Raw genomic sequence first — 21,745 nt, forward strand, 5'->3', positions numbered from 1 at the left:
CTGGTGAGCATGCTGTAAAAGTGGATGGATTTATTTAAAAAAAAAAAAAGAAAAAATAGAGACAATTAAGATTTAAAGTCATTTAATCTAACTTGTAAATTAAGAGCCCAGAATGCTGGTAAAGGGAATGAAAGTTTGGGGGTGGCATATGGAGAAATCCCCTATAGAGGGTATGCCGGCAGCTGCTCCCTGAGAGCGTGGTGACCATCTGCAGGGTTTCTCCCAGGTTAAGCCCCGTTTGCAGCCCGGGTGCCCGGCGGAGACAGCAGGGATGAGAGTGGTGGTGGTGGGCGTGGGTGTCAGTGGGCTGACGGCCACCAAGTGCTACCTGGATGAAGGGCTGGAGCGCACCTGCTTCAAGAAGAGCTGGGACATCAGGGGGCTCTGGTGCTACACAGTGAGCCAGCAGCGCCCGTCCCCCCTTCCCATGGGAGCTGCAGCTTTGCAGGCTGGGGAGCAGGTCAAGCTGAGCTCCAGCAGGTGGGGAAGGGCTGTGAGAGCTTGCTGGGTGCTGACCTCTCCCAGCTGTGCTCCCCGAGACCAGGGGAAGGGGAATGGGGGGACGGTCCCCACCCCGGGGTGCAGGGCTGATGCACCCCAGGGTGCCATGCCAGGAGTACATCGAGGCTGGCCAGCCAAGCCTCTACCCATCAGTCATCAGCAACACCTTGAAGAAGATGCCAGTGTTCTCCAACTTCCCCTACCCTGAGGAATTCCCAGTGTTCCTGCCCAACACCCAACTCCTGGACTACCTCCAGCACTATGCCAAGTGCTTTGGCCTCCAGGAGCACATCAAGTTTGGGGTGAGTGATGGGTGCCCCAGCGCTGCCCCGCTCCCTGCGCACGCTGGGCACCAGTGATGACTCCACTTGGCTTCCACGTTTCAGATCACCGTCGTCAGCGTCAGGAAACCCTGACTTTGCCACCACAGCCAGTGGGACATGGCCACAGAGGCGGACAGGAAGCAGATGTTGCACATCTTTGCTGTTATGGTCTGCAGCGGCAATTTCACTGAGCCATCCCTCCCTCTGCACTGTTTTCCCAGTATGGTACACAGCTGCCTGTGGTTACCTGCTTCCAGGGGCTGGGGGAGAAGTGTTAGCAGTTCCTTGGGGAAAATGCTTTCCTCCTTTTCTTGCTTCTGCTTTTCAAACCTCCTGGCACGAACAGCAATACATCCTTGTGCTTCAGCAGCTTTGTCTTTGCAGGCACTGGTCACTTCAGAGCAAACTTCCACAGCATGCAAGATGGGACAAGGTCCTCTCAGTGAAGCTCCATCATCTTTGACAGGGCTGTATTCATCACTGCTGTAATGAATCTCCCCAGTTGTCAGCATAGAGAGGGTTGCCTTGTCATCAGCATTATCAAGTGCTTCTGAAGCTGCTCATAGGACAGGAGAAGAGGTTTACTGGCTTTTCCGAACCATTGTGTCCCCATCTCGTAAAGGCTGAATCCTGAGACTGCACCAGCACAGCTCTTGCACATAACTGTCTTCCAGGTCCCACCCAGCTCATGTGTCCCTGCTTACTGTCATGCAGGCATGTGTGAGACCCCATTTTGGAGAGGAAGCACCAAGTCTGAGTGCGTGGGATGGAGGGCCACTGATTGCACTTCCTTGCCCTTGACATCTGGATTGTTTCTATGCCAGTTCTCCCAAAAAACCCCACTGTAATTAATTAATTAATTAAGCCCAAGTGTGGTGGTTTAACCTCAGTCAGCAACTGAGCACCACACAGCCGCTTGCTCTCTCCTCCCCCTCCCCCCCCGGTGGGATGGGGGAGAGAATTGGAAGAGAAGAAGTGAGAAAAACTCGTGGGTTGAGAGAAAAAGTTTAATAATTGAAATAAAATAATAATAACAATAATAATATAATAATATACAAAGCAAGTGATGCACGATGCAATTGCTCACCACCTCCTGACCGATGCCCAGCCAGTCCCCGAGCAGCGGCCCCCCCGGCCAGCTTTCCCCCAGTTTATGTACTGAGCATGATGTCACATGGTATGGAATGTCCCTTTGGCCAGTTTGGGTCAGCTGTCCTGGCTGTGCCCCCTCCCAGCTCCTTGTGCACCTCCAGCCTTCTCAGTCGGTAGAAGCTGAAAAAGTCCTTGACTAGTGTAAGCACTGCTCAGGACAACTAAAACATCGCTGTGTTATCAACATTGTTCTCATCCTAAATCCAAAACACAGCACTGTACCAGCTACTAGAAAGAAAATTAATTCTATCCCTGCTGAAACCAAGACACCAAGTAATTAAAAGCTTTGTTTCTTTTTTCCCAAGGCATCGAGAGGTTTCAAGGCCAATACTTTCGCAGCTGGTAGTACAAGCATTCCGATGTGTTTCAGGGGAAGCGTGTCCTTGTGGTCAGCATGGGCGATTCAGGAGTGGACATCGTGGTGGCGGCCAGCTGTGTAGCCGCGAAGGTACCGCTGCCTGGCCACCCCAGGGGTGCAGAGAGGGTGATGCTGGGGGAAATAGCTCTGTTTGCCATCACCATAGGGAGAGCGAGCTGGGATCACCCTGTGTGGTGTCCAAACAGTATTTCTGAACCCATATTTCTTGGTCAAAAACCTACCCTGAAAGCAAGCTGGTTGTTCTCTTCTCTCCCGTTTCACCTCTATCTCCAGCTGCCAGAAGGTGTTAAAGATGCTGTTGCTGCTTTTTCATTTCATAGCTGTCTGTGCCATGCCCCGCTGGGGTTACTTTATAAAGGCAAAGCAGCAAATTCATCACCCAAATTGTTGATTCTCCACTCTCTCCCAGGTGACCATTTGCACCGGCCAAGGCGCCTGGGTGCTCAGCTGCATGTTTGACCACGGCTACCCATGGGACATGGTTTTCAACACTCACCTTATGAGCTTGATCAGAAACAGCCTCTCCAGACCCCTTTCACAAGGGTTAACTAACTACAGGGTGAACCAGTGGTTGAAGCATGAAAACTATGGCCTTCAACCAGAGAAGAGGTACTTCCATCCCATGCAGTGTCGCAGGGCTTGTGTTGTGGGCAAGGGGGAGATCTCTGGCAACCAACATCAACCAATGCAGCAAACAGCAACCAGACTGGGGTGATCTTCAGCGGGGAATTTGTAGCCCAGTGGGAGAAGATAAGCTATAGCCCCCTTAGGTAGTGCGAGATGGAGCACTCTGGAAAAGCCCAGGAAGGACCAGAGGAGTTTTCCTCATGAGGGTCCCTGAGAAAAGAGGACGAGGGAGGATTAAAGCATGGATCAGCTCTGAAAAGAAACGGTTTAAAGAGTAATTGAGTGAATGGAGGAAGAAGGCAGGAGATGTCCATGAGTCACTCAGGCTGTGGGACAGGGTGACATTGCTGCAAGGATGAAACATGACAGTGTTTGGAGAGGGGGGAGGTAGGGCTGCTTGCTCACAGCAAAGGATACCAGGAGGTCATGGGGCTGGAGGGCCCAGGGGGAGGAGGAGGAGCAGGGGCACCGCCAGGCCCTGTTCATGGTCTCCAACACTCAGAGCCCCTCAGCTCTCCACAGCTGCCTTGTGCACAAGGCCGTGCTGAACAGCGACCTTCCAAGCTACATCCTGACAGGGAGGATCACCATCAAGCCAGGTGTGAAGGAGTTCAAGGACAACTCTGTTGTCTTCCACAACTGCCCTGAGGAGGAGCCCATTGATATTGTCATCTTCTGCATGGGCTACAATGTCTCCTTCCTGTTCCTAGAAGGAGCAGTCATCAAGGTGGAAAACAAGCACACATCCCTCTACAAATATGTGTTCCCAACCCACCTGCAGAGTCCCGCCCTGGCTGTCCTTGGGCTGATCAAGCAGTTAGGAGCCATCATGCCTGCGACAGTGACGCAAGTGTGCTGGGTGACTGTCGTGGTTTAACCTCAGTCAGCAACTGAGCACCACACAGCCGCTCGCTCACTCCCCCCACCCAGTGGGATGGGGGAGAGAATTGGAAGAGCACAAGTGAGAAAAACTCGTGGGTTGAGATAAAAACAGTTTAATAATTGAAATAAAATAATAATAATAACAATAATATGATAATAATAATAATACACAAAGCAAGTGATGCACAGTGCAATTGCTCACCACCCGCCGACTGATGCCCAGCCAGTCCCTGAGCAGCGGCCCCCCCCCCCCCCGCCAGCTTTCCCCCAGTTTATGTACTGAGCATGACGTCACATGGTATGGAATGTCCCTTTGGCCAGTTTGGGTCAGCTGTCCTGGCTGTGCCCCCTCCCAGCTCCTTGTGCACCTCCAGCCTTCTCAGTCGGTAGAGCATGGGAAGCTGAAAAGTCCCTGACTAGTGTAAGCACTGCTCAGCGACAACTAAAACATCGGTGTGTTATCAACATTGTTCTCATCCTAAATCCAAAACACAGCACTGTACCAGCTACTAGGAAGGAAATTAACTCTATCCCAGCCAAAACCAGGACAGTGACCCGTGTCTTCAAAGGTAGGAGGGCTAACATGAGCTCTCCCATGTACCAAAATATAGTTCAAACTGGACACGTCTTGTCCCCTCCATGCACCAAGAGGGATTTCAGTCCTTGGAGACCCTGAAGCTCACTTCAAAGTGGATGAGGAAGCATTTCTATCGCTCAGACTTCCCAAGTTATTTCACTTTAGCTGAGCTACAGCAACACAAGTGCATGATTGGTCCAAGCTACATGCAAGTTCATGACATCTACCTTAAATCAGGTTTTTTTGCCCATTAAGCTGATGCTTTTAAGCTAATGCTTTGTACCCCGCCTGCTGCAAGCTGAGAGCATGTACTCTGTTCCTTACCATGACTCAGCTGATGTGCAGTCCTGCACCTGAGCCTGCAAACCATGGTCTAAACTAGGTTGTTCAAGACAGTATTTTCTCTCTAAAATATTTTAGAAGTCAGAGCACAGAGATGGATATGTAAACCTGGATGCACAGATAAGAGTTGTCTTTAAGATACAGTGGTGGATCCATCCTGGCAGAATTCACTGCTCTTTGAGGGACAGGGTGGTTTGTCCACCATGACTACCAGAGGAGAAGAGTCCCATTGCCCCATAAGAGCAATTCTTTGCAATTATTTGGGTGAGGAAAGAAACCTACTGGTGTTTTTTGTTGTTTGTTTGTTTTAAATAAAAATAATAATAATAACCTCCCACTGGGCTGATGTGGAGGGCTGCATCAAGGCTCCTCCACAGAGCCAGGGAAACTCGGGGGTTTGTCTTTAGGATGGTGCGCTCTGCAGCTTGCATGGCCCATCTCACCCCACATCATCTGCCTGTGCCCTGACAGCACAAATCTGTAAGAGCAGGAAAAAGTGCAGGTGAATTCGTACCACTGTGGAGGGCTGGTCTCTGGCAAATTGCCATTGCTGAGCTAAATCCAGTGATAAGCCTTTCCTGCCACGCCGGGGGAGGGTTTGCCACATTTTGCATTGCTGAATGAGTTCTCAAATCCCCCCAGGAGTTAATCTCTGCAGGACACTCTCCTCTTTTCTAGGCTTGTGTTGGTTGCCTCCTCAGTCCGTCATGGAGAAGGAAGTAAACGAGAAGAAGAAAAACCAAGTGCAAAGGTAAGCCAGTCCCTGGAGCCCTGAAGGTTTTTCAGTGGATTGAAAAGCCCCTGGAGTTTGGGGGGCAGCAACACAGCTCACACTCTGTGGCTACTCCCTGCATGTATAGTGGAGGCGAGGGAGGGATGCCCAGATCCAGCCACCCCCTTATTCACTTGTACTGAGCCAACATAACCTTTGATTTGATGCTGATATTTTGCCTGTTGATGATGGGAATAAATTAATTCAGAGTAGTCAAGACTAAAGCTTGCTTGGGAGTTGGGGAAGTGTGCCAGGGTCCCCAGAGACTGAGAGATAAAATAGCAGAGAAATTAATGGCAATAAATGCAATGTAATTCAACAGGGGCAAAAAAAAGCCAACCCGAGGTGTACATACAAATTGTCTCACCTCTCAGCATGGGGATCTGAATCACTGAGAATAGGTGTCAGCACATTGGCACATAGTTCACCGGCAGGCAAAAGGTCAAATCAGAGGCTAAGAATTATTAGGAAGTGAATGAGATAAAACCAGGAAACTAGGCAATATATTAATCATGGTTCATCTAGATTGCTGTAGTAGGAAAGGTATAGAGGGGTGAAATACAGAATTGCACAGAACAATTGCTGTATAATACAAGGCTAAACAGCCGAAGGTGAGAGATAAGTGGTGAATTCTGCAGGGAAGGTGAACTGGAAGCAATTCTTCAATTCACCACACATTTTTGCAATACTCAGTGGAAATTAATGTGAGGGAAACTAAAGGGTGCCGTCTTTCTCATGCTGCATGTGACTCCTCTGCAGAGAGCAAAGGGAAACTAGTTAAAAAAAAAACAAAAACAAAACAAACCAAACTGGTTTGACAAGGTCCTTCGACCTTTAGAAAATGTCCACCAAAGTGAAGAGAGGGGGTCCAGATACAACTTGTGGGTGATAAAGTAAAGGACCAGCTGATGCACGCAAGAAAGATGTGTACCAGAGCCAGCATCACTTTACATGTGCTGTGTCACGTGCAGGATTCGGGACCGGACAGACCCTGGTTCCCACTGCACTTATGCCCAGTCCTTTCCTAAGAGGAACCCAGTTGCGTTTGGATGTAATAACAACGCAGATGCAGAGCATTTGACCTCCAGTTCCTCTCAGCCCCACTGACACCAATCCTTCTCCCACCTCTTTTTCTTCTCCAATTCATTAAGGTTCGGTCTGTCCTTTGACGAAGTCCTTAAAACTGATTGCCTGGTCTACATGGACAAGCTCGCCTCCTTCATCACTGCCAAGCCCAGCGTGCTGGGGCTGCTCTGCAGAGACCCCCAGCTGGCCCTCACAGTTTTCTTTGGCCCCCGCACCACCTACCAGTACCAGCTGGGGGGCCCCAGGCACTGGGAGGGGGCACACCAGGCCATCCTCACCCAGTGGGACCAGACCCTGAAGCCCACAAGAACGCAAGTCCCTGCCGGCTCCTCCGGCCCCTGCCCTTCTCTCCTGACTGTTGGAGTTTCTCCTGCTCCTGGCCGCCCTGGTTTTTGGTTTCCAGTAGATTTTAGAGCCTGTTTACGTTTTTTCTTGTCCTTGGGGATGTTATCTCAGGTCAGACAGTTCCACAGAGTGCCACAGGACAGGGGGAAAGGGATTTCAACCGATCACAACAAATTTAACCAACAGCACAAACCTCTCTCTGCTCCAGCTCACCCTCAAGCACAGCTTTGCAGAACTGATTAGCCAGGGATGGCAGCCTCCCCCCAGCATTTATTACGCCTCTGCTGCTCTCCTGCCTGCTGCCGTGAGCAGAGCATGGCTGCGTGGCATGGCCATGCCTGGACCACGCTCACCAGGATGCGGTGAGGACAAGACTAGCAAAAATGGCTTTGGGTGTCACAGATGGAAAGGAGCACAGGTACCCAGCCCTGCCCCAAATCACCCGGGAATTGGGGTCTTTAGTCCAGCAAGGGTTTATCTGGGCTGGGTACACAGGTCAGACTGTCCCTTATTCCAACCTTAAACCCTATGACCCAAAAATCCCAGTTTGGGTTGAATCGATGCATCTTTCCAGTGAAAGGGCCCTGGCTGCGGTGGTTTGTCACCCCGGCGACCAGGGCTGGTACCCTGCCAGGTTGAGCGTTCCTGGCTCCACTTCCCTGCATTCCCCACCACCGGACAATCCTGGGGCTTCATTTCGTGTGTGGGGAGACTTTCAATCAATAAAATTTCATCGGCTGTGGCAGAAGCGTGCTGCAGGCTGCCACCTTGTCGTCTCCCTGTGTGCTCGAGAAGACTTAGGGGGTCCTGTGCCTGGGCTGGGGCTGTGCCAGCAGGTGCCGTGGGCAACCCACAAGCCTGGGGTTGCAAGGGCTTTCATTGGCCACCAAAAATTAGGCTGCACTGTGCACCGTGTCCCCCATCCATGCCATCTGCTGGCATGCAGGCAAAGAGAGCGTGTTTTGCTGATTTCCCGGGGATGCCAAGTGAGCACTTGCCCAGCACAGGCAGCACACAGGGGAATGGATCAGGACAACCCCAAGCTGCTGCCAGGGTTGAGGCTGCAGCGAGCTGCAGCATGGGAGTCCTTGCAAGCATGGCCCCCTAGGGATTATGGTCTGGATTTCCACACAGCACCGCCACAGGGAGGTTGGGAACTTTCTGCCAGCGCATTTAAGCACAGCAGAGTGGGGGAGTGCGGGTGTAAAGGTCGGTGGTGCAAGAGCCACGGCAAGCTGCCTGGACTTCAGCCTTTCTTTTAAATCTGCGTCTAGAGAAACTCGAAGCAAAGTTCGGCCAAAGCCTGAGCAGCAAAGGCACGGCACTGCCCCGCAAGGTTTGCTCCTCGTTTCTCTCCATCTGGGTTTTGCAGGCTTTAAAAGCGGGCAGCCAGCTCTCCAGGGTTTTGGCGTTCGCCGCCAGCTTTGCCTCGCTGCTGGCAGGAGGAGAGGGGGTGTCGCGGGGACCCTCCGGAGCAAAGCCATCTGTTGGCAGCGCCGGAAAAGAGGGGTGACTTTAGTATCCTGGGCACGTCGCTACCCTTTCCCAAAGCCAAGGGAGGCTCCGGAAATGGGGGGCGGGTGAGTGTTGGTATGTCCTGCCCTGTTCCTGCAGATCAAGGAGTGGCTCAGGCTGGGCTTTTGGATGCAGAGGGGTTTTTTTGCACCTCCCCCGTTTTTCCCTGGCTCTCTGCAATTTCCTCCAGTTCCTGTTTATGCTAACTTACTTTTTGACACAAAACAGGTAGGAAAAAAGTTATAAATTACTCTTTCTTCAGACTCTGCAGTACGAGCGTTTGTTATCTAATCAAAGTTCACATGGGTTCATTTTTTTCCTAGTTTCTTTGCTTTCCAGTCAAGCTCGATGCAGCTCAGTTTACACATCCCGAGCTTCGAGTTCCTCCCATTTATAGCCTGCGTTTCCTGGGTTTCTTACCTTTTGTATATTCTGTAATCCCAGCCGCACTTTCATGGTCCTGTCTAACTTCTGAGTCACTGCGCCATGCTCCTGCTCAGTCAGGCATCACTTTTTGTTTTCAAGAGAATGCTCTTTAATGGGAAATTAAAAAGGAAAGCGTGAAAACGAGCCAGCTTAGCTGAAATTGTTTCTTGAAAAGGTTTCAAGAGGATCACTTTGTGCAGGCAGAAGCAGATAGCTGTGAGCCCCTTCCCCTTCTTTGCATGCCCTGGTTTGGGCCAGGAAAGGAAATAAATAGAAGCGGTGGCACAGCAAGGTTTAAAAGTGCCTCCTTTTCCCCAGCCTGCAGGAGGGGAATCTCTGGGCCCTTAGTGTGGGCTTAACACAGCGGGAAGGGTAATGAGCAGTGTCCGTCTATAATGCTCGAGTCAGAAGCTGGTGATGGCTTTCTCCAAGGACAGTTTTCCTCCATGGACACCTGCAGCCAGAAAAGACCGGGGGTGTTTTGCTGGGGATTGGAAGAAGGGACTGGGGTTTCTGCTAATCCCTGGGCTATTTTATTTCCAGTTGCTCACACACCAGCCCGTTGCTGGCTGCAGGACAGCATGGTGCGGCGTGTGGCCGTTATCGGGGCCGGCGTCGGCGGGTTGGCCTCCGTCAAGTGCTGCCTGGACGAGGGGCTGGAGCCTACCTGCTTTGAGAGAAGCGAGGACATCGGGGGGCTCTGGCGCTATGCGGTCAGTGGGCTCTGCCTGCGCGGGGAGGATTGTCCCTGAGTTTGTCCCCTCCCTTGGATGCCCTTTTCCTGCAGCAAAGAGGAAAGGGTGGCCATGCCCTTGGGGACCATCCCTGTCCCAGGCACAGGGCTCCCCCTGACTCCAAGATGGAGAAGGAAATGGAGGGAGCAGAAGCCATGGTCACCAGGTGCTAGTCCTGGTTTTCTCCTTGTACCCAAATACAAGAAGGAAAAATACTCAGATACTTTGGGGGGAGAAAGTCATTCCCCGCACACCTGCAAATGGCACCGCTGGCTTCACACAGGACTCCATGGATGGTGGGAGGGTCAGCGTGTACCGCTCGGTCATCACCAACACCTCCAAGGAGATGTCCTGCTTCAGCGACTTCCCCTGCCCGGAGGATTTTCCCAGTTTCCTACCCCACAGCCTCCTCCTGGAGTACTTTCGGATGTACGCCCGGCACTTCGACCTCCTGCGGCACATACACTTCAAGGTGAGCGGGGACCCCAAACGCCATGGGGAGAAGAGCCATCAGTGGCTGCAGATACCAGGGCATTGCCCAGGTGGGACGGGACAATGTCAGGTGCGATCCCGTGAGGACTATGTGCCTTTTGCATCCTGAACACAGCCTTTTTGGCCCCATGTTTTAAATTAGGCTGCTCGAACATGGGCTGCCTGGCGCATCCCCCCTGTCAATGCCATCACCAGGGGAAAGGTGCAGGGTGGGATTTAACAGCTTCAGAGATGACATGCAGCTCTCCGGGGACCCAGCCTGCCCGCAGCAGCCCCAGCCCTTTGCAGGCAGGTCCTCTCCGAAATGCAGTGCAGCCCCTGACTGCTGTTTTGTTGGGCCTTGGTGCAAGACGACAGCTCTCAGCGTGAGGAAGTGCCCAGATTTCGCCACCTCGGGCCAGTGGGAGGTGGTCACTGAGACCGGTGGCGTCCGGGAGTCGCACATTTTCGATGCCGTCATGGTTTGCACCGGCCATTACCAGGAGCCCTACTTACCATTGGCTTCTTTCCCAGGTAAGCCCTGCCTCAGCAGCAGGATGGGCTGGGGCAGCCCCCCGGGGATTTCACCCATCACCCATGGGTCCCTTGGCTGCATTTTCCTCTGTGAGCCTGCCTGCTCCACGAAGCCCCCACACTGGAGCAGGTGGGACCTCACCCCATGGAAATGGCAGGGGGCATTCCCGGGAATGGGAAAAACACCTTGTAAAGATGCAGCCAGGCTCTTGCATGAGAATTTGCAAAACAGGACCAAGCCGAGGAGGTGCAGGAGGGTGGCATCACCCAGGGAGCCAAGACCTCCACGGGCTTCTCAGCTGCAAGCAGAGGTGGGAGGTAGAGAGTCGGGGGCTGCAGAGGGTCCGGGCACAAGGCTGGGACAAGCAAATATATCTGGCAGTAGGAGATGCTCCCTGCTCTCTGCCTAGGTATCAACACTTGCTTCAAAGGCCAGTACCTCCACAGCCGGGAATACAAAGATGTGGAGGCTTTCCGGGGAAAGCGGGTCCTTGTGGTCGGCATTGGCAACACCGGCGGCGACCTCTCTGTGGAGCTGAGCCGCGTGGCTGCAAAGGTACAGCTCTGCGGCGGTGCCAAGCCTGGCCAGGGACCACAAGAGCCTGTGGCTCGGGGTACACGCAGGAAGCTTTGCCCACTGGGTTTCTCAATAAATAGCACTTCAAATTGAGGGCAGTTGAAGAAGCTCTGCAATTCCTGGAGAGTTTGGGCCACCTGAGGAATGGCCATTCAGCAGCTGTGGGAACATTGCAGAAGCCACCACGAGCTGTTCGGTTCATCTGGACACTGTCTCCTTCCCTCGGGATAACCCTCTTGGCTCCCAAGTGCAGGAGATGGGATTTGCCATTCAGGGCAAAACCGGCAACGAGGTGTCTGAGCAGGAGGCTGAGACCTGCCTTCTCCCTCAGGTGTTCCTCAGCTCCAGGAGCAGCACATGGGTGTTCAGCCGGGTCTCAGATCATGGCTTCCCCTTCGACATGGTCAGCACCACCCGCTTCAACCACTTTCTCGACTGGCTTCTCCCATCAGCCCTCACAAAGAGGATCAGGTTTCGGAAGTTCAATTCGTGGTTTAACCACGCGAACTATGGCTTGGCTTCCACCAAAAGGTGCTTTTTCTGGCTATTTTGTTAGTTGGTCGGGGGTTTTAATGGCGTGAAATGCTCAATTTTTAATTTCAGGGGATATTTGTGGAATAGCAAACCATTGGAGGGGAACTGTGGCTACAAAAGACGTTTCGGGTCCTTCACAGATACTAACATTGCTGTCTTCTTTTTCACCTGCAAGCTCCAACTTTAAGGTAATTATCAACGAAGAGCTGCCATTTTGTCTCCTCTCTGGGACCATTGTATTGAAGCCAAATGTGAAGGAGTTCACCAAAAGCTCTGCTGTTTTTGAAGACGGGACAACCGAAGAAAACATCGATGTGGTGCTCTTTGCCACGGGCTACATCTTCTCATTTCCCTTCCTTGAAGAGTCGGTTCGCAGCCTCTTTGATGACAACCGTTCCCTCTATAAACGCATCTTTCCTCCCCAGCTGGAAAAGCCGACATTGGCCATCATCGGCTTAGTCCAGCTGACCGGCTCTGTGATGGTGGGAGCAGAAATGCAGGCTCGCTGGGTGACAGGGATCTTTGCAGGTGGGAGACGGGGTGCAGGGATGGGGGGATCTACTGAGGTGGGAGGTTTGGGGCAGCCTGATCTGATGTCCACAGAGCCTAGGGCATATTTCGGCTCCTGCCACTGCCCGTGGTGGCCATTTGTAGCACTGTAGCCTCTGCCCCACAACTGCATTTCCATATCCCTGCTACTCCACACACACTGCCATAACCAGCAAGCATGAATGCTCTCGGTAAAGGGACTGGGAGCACGGGAAGGGGGTGAACTCTTAAGCTTAAGGTGCTGCTGGAGGTCTCTGGTTTCTCTGTCTTCTCAGGCTGGAACAAGCTCCCTCCCGCCAGCAGGATGATGGCTGATGTTTTGAAGAAGAAGCCACCGGTCAAAAGGTGCGTGATGCACCATGTGCTTGCCAGGGTAACGTGCATTTATTCCCTCACCACCCATAGCGAGGTAGGGAAATGTTGTTGTGGCTCCTTCGTGGATGACGGACCAAGACACCAAGGGCAGGGTGCTCTGGAGCAGCTTACAGCAAGACCCAGGACCTGCAGGTCCCCTCCGCCAGGCCTCCAAGTCATGCCCTCATTCCCAGCATGTCAAGATGGAGGTTTGGTTTCCTCCAGACTAAGGGTGCCATCTCGTGGCTTCTCCCTCCCAAATCCAGGCAGCGCAGTGCACTGGGGTCAGGGCCAAGCCCCATGCAGAAACCCCACTGGAGCCAGGCCATGCGAGTGGGGGCAGTTTGGTGGCAGTTTTTTGACAGGACAAGATGAGTATTAGACAAGGCTGGAACTCGTCCGTCATGTACGTGGGAGTTAACGTCCTGCCTTGTTGGCACTGGGATTTTACAGGAGGTTGAGATGTGTCCTCAAGGCTGTGGGACGGGTGATAGTAGACGTGTTTCCTTGCAACAGCTTTCGGGGGCAAGGAGGGGACCTTGGGCCAGATGGCGTGCAGGCTGGGTTAGGTCTGCCAGCAAGGCAGAGCTGCCTTATAGGACACTGATGAAAATCTGGGACAAAACAAAGCCAAGGGGATTATCACCAGGAGTCCCAGCTATTGCAGACACGATGCTGTTACACAGAAATATGGGAGTCTGAGGTGAAACGGAGCTAAACGCAAGGCTGTCCCAAATTTGCTGAAGCAGACTGAGCACACATCCTCCCTCTTGTGAGAGAGATGAGGCCTCAAGCAGAAAAATCCTGGAAGTCCCTCCCAGCATGGGAAGCTTTCTGCATCTCCCAGTTTTTCCCAGTCCCCTTGGAAGTCTTATCTGTGAATGTCTACTCCTCTACCTCTCAAAATCCACACCTGTGAACCTCAAGAAAGGACATAGCGCGGGTATTATTTGTGGCATTACAATGATGGCAGTATTATGCTAGAACCATTTTTGAGGCCACAACCAGATCACAGAGACAAAACAAGCTTCTGCCTATTCCCTGCCCCAGCGTAACTGCTGAGGACCAACCCCACAGAGGCTCTTTCAGTGCCTTTAGGTTTATTTGGGGCTGAGGGAGCTCGGCCCCAGAGACCGGGGCTTGGCCAGTGTCTGAGCCCAGAGCTCTTGCTTTCCGTGGAGCTGGGAACCAAGATGGGATGATGCTATTTGATTTTGTCTCTTTTATGTCCCATTGAAGGAATCCATCTGAGAGGGAGAACCTGAAGATAAGTTTTATCAGCTACACCGATGAAATTGCTTCGTGTGCTGGCGTAAAGCCCAGCGTGCTGAGGCTGCTCCTGACAGACCCTCGGCTGGCCCTGGCCGTCTTCTTCGGCCCCTGCACACCCTACCAGTACCGATTGGTGGGACGGGGGAAGTGGAGCGGTGCCAGAAATGCCATCCTGACTCAGTGGCAGCGGACGCTGAAGCCCTTGAGAACTCGGGTGGTGGATGACTCCTCCAATGGCTCCAACAGCTGGTGCTGGATGTGCCTCCTGGTCCTGCCGGTGGCTCTCACAGCAGGTTTCCTCCTTTCTAAATACCCCCAGCTGGGCTGGAGCCCCTGGGCAGGTCCCCAGCTGTAGAAGAAACCTGGTGAGACGGGGTCCCGGGCGAGCTGGGGACCATGCGAAACCGTGCTGCTGCCAGGTGCTGTCAGTGGGGCTGGAGCTGGCCCAGTGCTGGCAGGAGCCTGGACGCAAGTGCTGTCTGGCGACCGGCCTCCTCCTACCGATGTTGCATACCCATCAAGGGCTGTATGGAGCATTTACCCCAAACCTGCCGCAATCTGCACCCGCATTGCACCAGCACCAGGCTGGATCTCCACAGGGCTTTTGGGAAGAGCCATTTTGGGATGGGCTGGTGTGCATGGGGCCAGCCTTCCGCCCCCCCCGCTCACCCAGAGCTTCCTCCATAAAATTTCAGCAAGACCCACACCACCTTGAGATTTTCTGAAACACTAACTGTAAAGATCTTTGTATTTGTCTGGTAACCTTTGGGACATGAAGTAGGGAGCCACAAATAAACCTCACGGATTTGGTCTTCTCTGATGGTTTTATTAATGATTTATTATCGGGGGGGGGGAACAAGTGGACCCAGTACCCCGAGTCGTGGCGGGGGGGGAGCCCCGTCCTAAGAAATAATATATACAGTGACAAATCCAGGTGGGCGAGCGTCCCCGCTATTGCCCGAGCAGCTTCAGCCTTGCAGGGAACGCTGAAGCCCACGGGGAGAAGGCAGAGCCTCCCTGCTCTTCATCTGGGCATTTTGCTGCAAACCCAGTGGACGGGCGCTGCGCACTTGCACTCGGGCTGCAGCCACTTCCCTCCGGGAGAGCGTGTCCCCAGCCGTCCCCCCCTGACGCAGCTCCCGCTCGGCGGCAGCGGCCGCAGGGTGCTGCCGGTCCCCACGCGTGGGGCCGCGGATGGGGACGGGGGGCGGCGGCCCCGCCCGCCGCCCCGGGCCGCCAGGGGGCGCGCCGGGCGCCGCGCGCCCGCCCGACTGCGGCACGGCGTGGCCACGTGAGCGGCGGCGCGGGGGCGGAGCCGGCGAGCGGGTACGCGCGCGCGCGCGGCGCGGTGAGGTCAGACGTCGTTGGCGCCGGCTTGGCCGCCCGCCATCTTGGCCCCTGTGTGGAAGCGGCTGAGGAGCGGTGTCGCGGCGCCGGGAGCGGCAGCGGCCTCGCCGAGTCCGGGAGCCCCCGGGGAGGCCGGAGCGCCGGCCCGCCGCGCTGCGCGCCAGGTAAGCGGCGGCGCCGCCGCCTCCTCTTCCCGCAGCGCCCCGCGGGCATGCGGCGCGGACCGGCGCCGGGAGGAGCGGGCGAGCGGCCTGTGCCGCATGGCCCCGGGCGGGGGCGGCTTCCGCCCGGCCTGGCGGCGGCGAGCCCGTGGCCGGCGGGAAAGGGGGTGCCCCCGGGGGCCGGCACGCCGCGGGCGGGCGGGCGGAGGGAGGCGGCGCGGCGCTGGGCCCGCGACAGGCGGGCCGGGCTGCCCCGCGCCGCTGGGCCGCGCCGCACCGCATCGCCGCCTGGGGCCGGCCGCACCCCGCGCCGGGCACAGCGCCGGGCCTCGCCCGGGGGCGGCGGGAGGGGGCTGCTGTGGTGGGGGGGCTGAGGGCCGCTCTTGCGGGTGTGCTGCTTTTTTCTCTCTCCTGTCCCCCGTTTCCCTCCCCCCCCCGCTTCTTTTTTAAGGGCTCCAGGTCTCTCTATCTCGAGGGAGATTACTCAAGAAGCGTGCCGTCCCCTTCGTGCATTTACGCTCACTTTGTGGTGGTGATTCTTCCTCCAGAAACGCAGGGGGAGGGGAGCCTTTTCTTACAGCTGCTGGAGGCACATGCAGGGCACGGCCTTTTTGGTTTTCTAACTCTGAAAAATATTCATCCATAGTTATTGAGATGTACATAAAAGGCTGTTCCTGGGTTATTTGATGTAGGACTGAATGAAGCACCGTTCAGGAAGGTATTGTTTCTGCTCCTAGGGACAAGATTTGTAGGGGTGGAGTGATCAGAGTCAGGGGAGTCCTTACTGATAGCACTTAAGGGATTGTGTGAACATGGTTAGATGACATGGCTAAAATTCAGGCAGCCAGTCTGCAGTGGGCATGATGGGAGCCATCACCTAGGGATGCAGGGATTGAAAATTCTGGGGCTAAAGATGACCCAGATAGTTTCTGGTTCAGGCCCTCTTTATGGGGAAGGGGAGCATGCATGAGAGCGTGGTGCTGGGCATTGAATGGAACATTTTGTTTTTTCTGTTTCTTTCCTTTTTGTCTCTCTCACATGTTTTGTAAGCATGTTCCTTTGTAAAAAGGTCTTGAACTGTGTATCACTGAGGAAGGACTGTTTTTTCTTGTTGTTCTTTGATTACTGGGGTCAGATGGGTGCGTTAGTAGAAATTAGCATTACTTCCAACAGAAGGAACAGGAATCTAATTTTTAATAGCTTTGTTTCTTCTGCAGTGAGGCATCAGGCCTACCCGTTGTCTAGTCTTAAGAGCTCTGCTCAGACAAGAAACTGCTTTTGAAGGGAGGGGGAAACAGGACATGATCTCATTTGACTGTCAGTGAGAAACAAAAGGATTACCGTTTAATACTGACTGCCAGGAGGTGAATGGCTGTCAATTTTCTTTGAATTACATAGTCTAGAGACTTTTTCTTCAAAGTTAATTTTAGGGTGTTTTAGTGCAACTCTGCTACAGTCTCCTTTGGATAAGGAATCTCAAAGTTTTGGGAGTTCTCTGAGCTTGGTGAATGAAAGGGCAATTTGTCCCTCAGAATATTGCGCTCAGTGAGTGAGGAGTATGGCCGCTTTGGTGGGGGTGTGTGCTTAAGAGGTGGCTGTTTAACTGAAGTGAGAACTGGCATAGGCCAGTGCTTGTGTGTGGAGACTAGGATTATGGCCTGTGAGTGTCTCTGTCACCTAGAACTCTGCCTTAGTGTATATGTTTCCTGCATAAAGTGTATTGCTTTGGTCAATAATAGCTTGTAAAATATGTATAAATCAATACACAGTCGTTTCTGTAAGTTTTGCTAATAGATGTATTCTGTCTCTTTGCAGTTTAGTAGCAATTTATAATTTCTTTACTCTCATTTAGACTTCATAACAGGAACCCTAGCTTTTTGTAGAGCAACCTGTAAAAATAGTTATATCAATCTACAGCTTTAACTTGGTTGCTGGAGTCCTTGTTCAATGCTACAGAATTATGGTATGCATCTTCTGTAGATCCTGTTTCCCCACATCCTGAAGTCTACTAGGGAAAGTGAAATGGGCCACAAAGAGCAAGGAAAAGATGATACAGTTCAGAAGGGAGCTCTTCTATAGGTTTTGTTCTGTCTGAATGAATGCTGTATGTCAATAAAGAGAAGGAATGTAAGTCAAAGCAGTGGGTATATTGTATGGGGTTGACTTCAGCCAGGTGTCCTAGGTTACTGAAAGTGCAAGCCCTTTATTCCAGAATATTTTCCAGGCTAACTAACGGCAGTGATGTGAAAGTGGAGAGAGGGTGGAAAATGTAGTCTAAATACCATATAAGGGTGTCGTGGATAAGAGGCTTAGATGCGGAGATAGAAAGAAAAAGGTAGTTCTTGCAGAAGGATTAAAGCCTTTCATAGTGTGCTTTTGCAGAGGAATATACCCTTGCATAGTGTATTGGAGATGTGAGCGAAGAAAAAAAATTCCTCTTTGATTCTTCTGTTGAAGGAAGAGTGGGACATCTTCAGAGGCTGTATACAGTAATGGAGGGTTTGAGAGGGGGGGGAACCTCTGCCCTGAAAATGCACCACCTTTCCACTAGTTGGGGATGGATGTTGGGCTTGTAATGACGGGACTGCCAGTGGTGTTTTACTGGTAGAACCAGTTGTTCATCTTCTGTAGCAAATTTTTTCCTCGCTCAGCTTCATGCCCTCATTTTTTTTGGGGTCTGGGTTTTACAAAACCCCATGGAAACTTCCCATGCGTGAAAGCAGGTGTAAAAATAAAAGCTGAGATTTGTGTGAGGAGGTGGGAGGAAATAATACTCTGTGTGTTGGTGAAATGGAAACGGAGTGGACAGAAGTCTTAAAAAATGCGTAAAGAGCAGGGAAAGATGAAGTCCTAATAAAAATCAGATGAAGACAGCTTTTATGTCTATGAAGAACAGGCTGACAGAAATAGACTGTTTTTATTACAAATACCTCAACCATTACATAACATTCTAACTAAATGCTAATGAACTAGTCTGTTACAGATTGCAAACACGTATTAAAGGGAGCAGCTGTGTATCGTTCACATTGTTCATGTTTTTATATGTCTGACACTGTCCTGATTAACAGTATAATTATAGTGCAGAATCAACATTATATATCTTCAATCCAAAGTATGATGGTGATAAATTTTAACTGATATGTATTTGAAAATAATGTGGGCTACACTTTCAGGGGCTTACAACATCAGAGACAAGAATTACTGCACTTTATATTCAGGTACACCAAATGCACAAGTAGTGCCTGAAGAACTGTGGCATCACCCGGTGCTGGGTGACTGAGAGAAGACAGGTCTGTTAAATACCTCTTTAAATCAATGTTCAGCTGATTCCTAAGTGAAATGGTAGCTTTACTCAATTTTTAGTTAGCTGGGATAGAAGATGTAGCTTATCATGCTCAGAGGTACCAAATGGTTTTTCATATTAAAACCAGCAATGGCTAGGTTGCCCGTTTTTTGCCACACTGCTTGCTTAAGCTAGCAAATCAAACCTTCTCTGCTTAGAAAAGCAAACCTTTTCAGGCTGTCCTCATTAAATCATGTAAACAGCTACAGCTTGTTTTAAAATTAATATTTTGTAAGCATGTAACCTTAATATTCCTAGATTTTAGTGTTTGTAAATTTTAACTTATACTTTAAAGTGATGACTGTAGACTTAAACTATTACTCCTGCAAATACAATTCAAGTTATTCTTGGCAAAAGAAACATTATATAACTGATATAAATCTTCAGCTAAGGTGGAAGTGCAGGAACATCTTCATTTTGTTTGAGAAGCCAATGATTTTCTCCTAATTTAAGTCTTCATATGCTTTAGGACTTAATATATTTCTTCTATTTCAAAGTAACCATATATTCCACTGAAGGACCTCCCTGTCTTTAGATCAATGCATTGATGCTTTCATTTTGCAAAAAATAAATTACTGTATTTACAGGGCTTGTTTTATAATAGTGTTTAGGACAGTCTGTGCTTCCTGTACAAGTGTATCTAGGTGTATATAGAGGTGCACAGCAGAAGTGTTCTAGTGAGGAGGAATAACATTTTCTCTTGCCAATGTGTATAAATAGTCTTTAGGAAAGGATGTGTTCTGGTAAGAAAAACTTGCCTTTGGCTTGTGATATAGCTACTTGATTAATTTGCTGGAGTCACCTTGGTTAGGAGATGTTTTTCGTGCCACAAATCAAGCTTCAGCATGGACAGAGCTTTGTAGTATGCACTTAGCTTTGGATAAAAAAAAGTTTCTTGGTAAGTATTTTGATAATATATTGAGCCTTCTTAATTATTTACGTACTGCATCTTGAAAGCAGAGTATCAAGGGACACATAGGATTTCTTTTTTCTAAGCAGAATAAACAGAACCAAGAGCAACTGAAGATGTTAAACTTCATCTGTAGCCATTTGGCAGATGCAAGTTAACTTCCATGGAAAATGGGTTCTGTAACGCTGAAAGGCAGATACATAAAGCTGGGTATGCTGATAAGGCTTTTCTAATTTAGCTCCTCATCTTTTTTCTTTTTTTTGACAAAACATGAATGAATCCAGTCTAAAGCAGAGGGCTGAACTTGACCCTTACTGTAATTAACCAGCGTTGTCTAGAACTGTTGTCAGTGTGGTTTTTGCAGCAGCATCTCTTAGATGCTGAGCATTCTCTCAGTGAAGGAGGAGATGGTCTCTGCTCCAGGAAACTAGCGATTCACAGGGAAAAACATATAACCAGAGATCCAGAGAATAACAGGCAGCAGGTAGAAGAGACTGTGAGCAGCTAACAGCTCTTTCAAAGCTGGACCAGGCCAAGGAGCAAATTCTGCCACCTTTGTATGCATAGGAGTGAAGGGGTTTTATTGATCCTGTCAGTGGTGTATTATATGCTGGTACATTTGGCAACTCTGGCTCTCGTTATCACAGTGGTTGTATCTTTGATAGCCTTAAAAGCAAATATGCTGTAACATCTCAATACAGAGGAGAAATTATGATTATTTTTATGTATGTGAATCAGGTTAGGAATATGGTAGGAGTTACAGGCAACACAGAATTTGGGTATTGAGCAAGGTGGGAGGTTTTGAAGGTAGTGACAAGTAGCTTAAGTTATTACATAAATTATTAGAGCAACTGTTTTTGAACAGTTTTTTTTATTGTGCTAAGGTTGTACAGAACTCTATATAACATTGTTTATTCTGTAGATTTCTACTGTTGATGACTGCTTCCATCTTCGAATCATAGAATAGTTTGGGTTGGAAGGGACCTTTAAAGGTCATCTAGTCCAACCTCCCTGCCATGGGCAAGGATATCTTCAACTAGATCAGGTTGCTCAGAGCCCCCGTCCAACCTGACCTTGAATGTTCCCAGGCATGGGGTATCCACCACCTCTCTGGGCAACCTGTGCCAGTGTTTCACCACCCTCAGCATTAAAAATTTCTTCCTTATATCTAGTCTATATCTACCCCCCTTTAGTTTAAAGCCATTCCCCCTTGTCCTGTCGCAACAGGCCCTGCTAAAAAGTTTGCCGCCATCTTTTTTATAAGCCCCCTTGAAGTACTGATAGGCTGCAATATGGTCTCCCCGAAGCCTTCTCTTCTCTAGGCTGAAGAACCCCAACTCTCAGCCTTTCTTCATAGGAGAGGTGATCCATCCCCCGATCATTTTTGTGGCCCTCTTCTGGACCTGGTCCAACAGGTCTGTGTCTTTCCTGTGCTGAGGGCTCCAGAGCTGGACACAGCACTCCAGGGGGGGTCCTCACCAGAGCAGAGTAGAGGGGCAGAATCGCCTCCCTCGACCTGCTGGCCACGCTTCTTTGGATGCAGCCCAGGATACGGTTGGCCTTCTGGGCTGTGAGCGCACATTGCTGGCTCATGTCCAGCTTTTCATCCACCAGTACCCCCAGGTCCTTCTTGGCAGGGCTGCTCTCAATCCCTTCATCCCCCAGCCTGTATTGATACTGGGGGTTGCCCTGACCCAGGTGCAGGACCTTTCACTTGGCCTTGTTAAACCTCATGAGATTCACACAGGCCCACTTCTCGAGCTTGTCCAGGTCCCTCTGGATGGCATCCCATCCTTTTGGCGTGTCGACTGTACCACTCAGCTTGGTGTCATCTGCAAACTTGCTGAGGGTGCACTTCGGTTGGATCCTTCAATAACAAAAGCATCTTGAGAAGATAAACAGAAAAAAGTTGGAAAAAATAGGTGGAGAAGAGGGAATTCATTTTGGCACATCTGTTCAAAAGAGGAATGAAAATCCTTAAGGATGTAGCCCTAGAGTGGTTCTTGTGCAAATATTCCAAAATATTCTGAAA

General features: G+C 51.0%; 2 protein-coding genes and 1 pseudogene across 18 annotated transcripts in view; all 3 read left to right on the top strand.

Moving 5' to 3' along the window:
• Positions 1 to 259: 259 nt before the first annotated feature.
• On the top strand, positions 260 to 7,054 carry LOC143161123 (flavin-containing monooxygenase 1-like; annotated as a pseudogene).
• Positions 7,055 to 8,220: 1,166 nt separating this feature from the next.
• On the top strand, positions 8,221 to 14,770 carry LOC143161124 (dimethylaniline monooxygenase [N-oxide-forming] 4-like). 3 transcript variants are annotated; one of them, XM_076339753.1, is made up of 9 exons: positions 8,221 to 8,322; positions 9,471 to 9,640; positions 9,945 to 10,133; positions 10,504 to 10,666; positions 11,077 to 11,222; positions 11,575 to 11,774; positions 11,953 to 12,305; positions 12,602 to 12,671; positions 13,920 to 14,770. In XM_076339753.1, exons 2-9 carry the CDS (start codon positions 9,509 to 9,511, stop codon positions 14,305 to 14,307), a joined length of 1,641 nt encoding a protein of 546 aa, XP_076195868.1. In that variant the 5' UTR covers positions 8,221 to 8,322; positions 9,471 to 9,508; the 3' UTR covers positions 14,308 to 14,770. The 3 variants fall into 3 exon arrangements, with proteins under 3 accessions (XP_076195868.1, XP_076195867.1, XP_076195866.1); XM_076339751.1 differs by lacking the exon at positions 8,221 to 8,322 and adding an exon at positions 8,559 to 8,729; XM_076339752.1 differs by lacking the exons at positions 10,504 to 10,666; positions 11,077 to 11,222 and having other exon boundaries at positions 8,282 to 8,322.
• Positions 14,771 to 15,376: 606 nt separating this feature from the next.
• PRRC2C (proline rich coiled-coil 2C) overlaps positions 15,377 to 21,745 on the top strand; it is a 76,619-nt gene continuing 70,250 nt past the window's right edge. For 14 of the 15 annotated variants that reach the window (XM_076339754.1, XM_076339766.1, XM_076339759.1 and 11 more), the window contains exon 1: positions 15,377 to 15,463. The gene's annotated coding sequence lies outside the window, so the exon portion shown is untranslated. The remainder of the gene's footprint in view (positions 15,464 to 21,745) is intronic. The other variant, XM_076339755.1, reaches the window with a different exon arrangement.

Source organism: Aptenodytes patagonicus, chromosome 5, assembly GCF_965638725.1.
Source record: "Aptenodytes patagonicus chromosome 5, bAptPat1.pri.cur, whole genome shotgun sequence".
NCBI classification, from domain to species: Eukaryota; Metazoa; Chordata; class Aves; order Sphenisciformes; family Spheniscidae; genus Aptenodytes; species Aptenodytes patagonicus.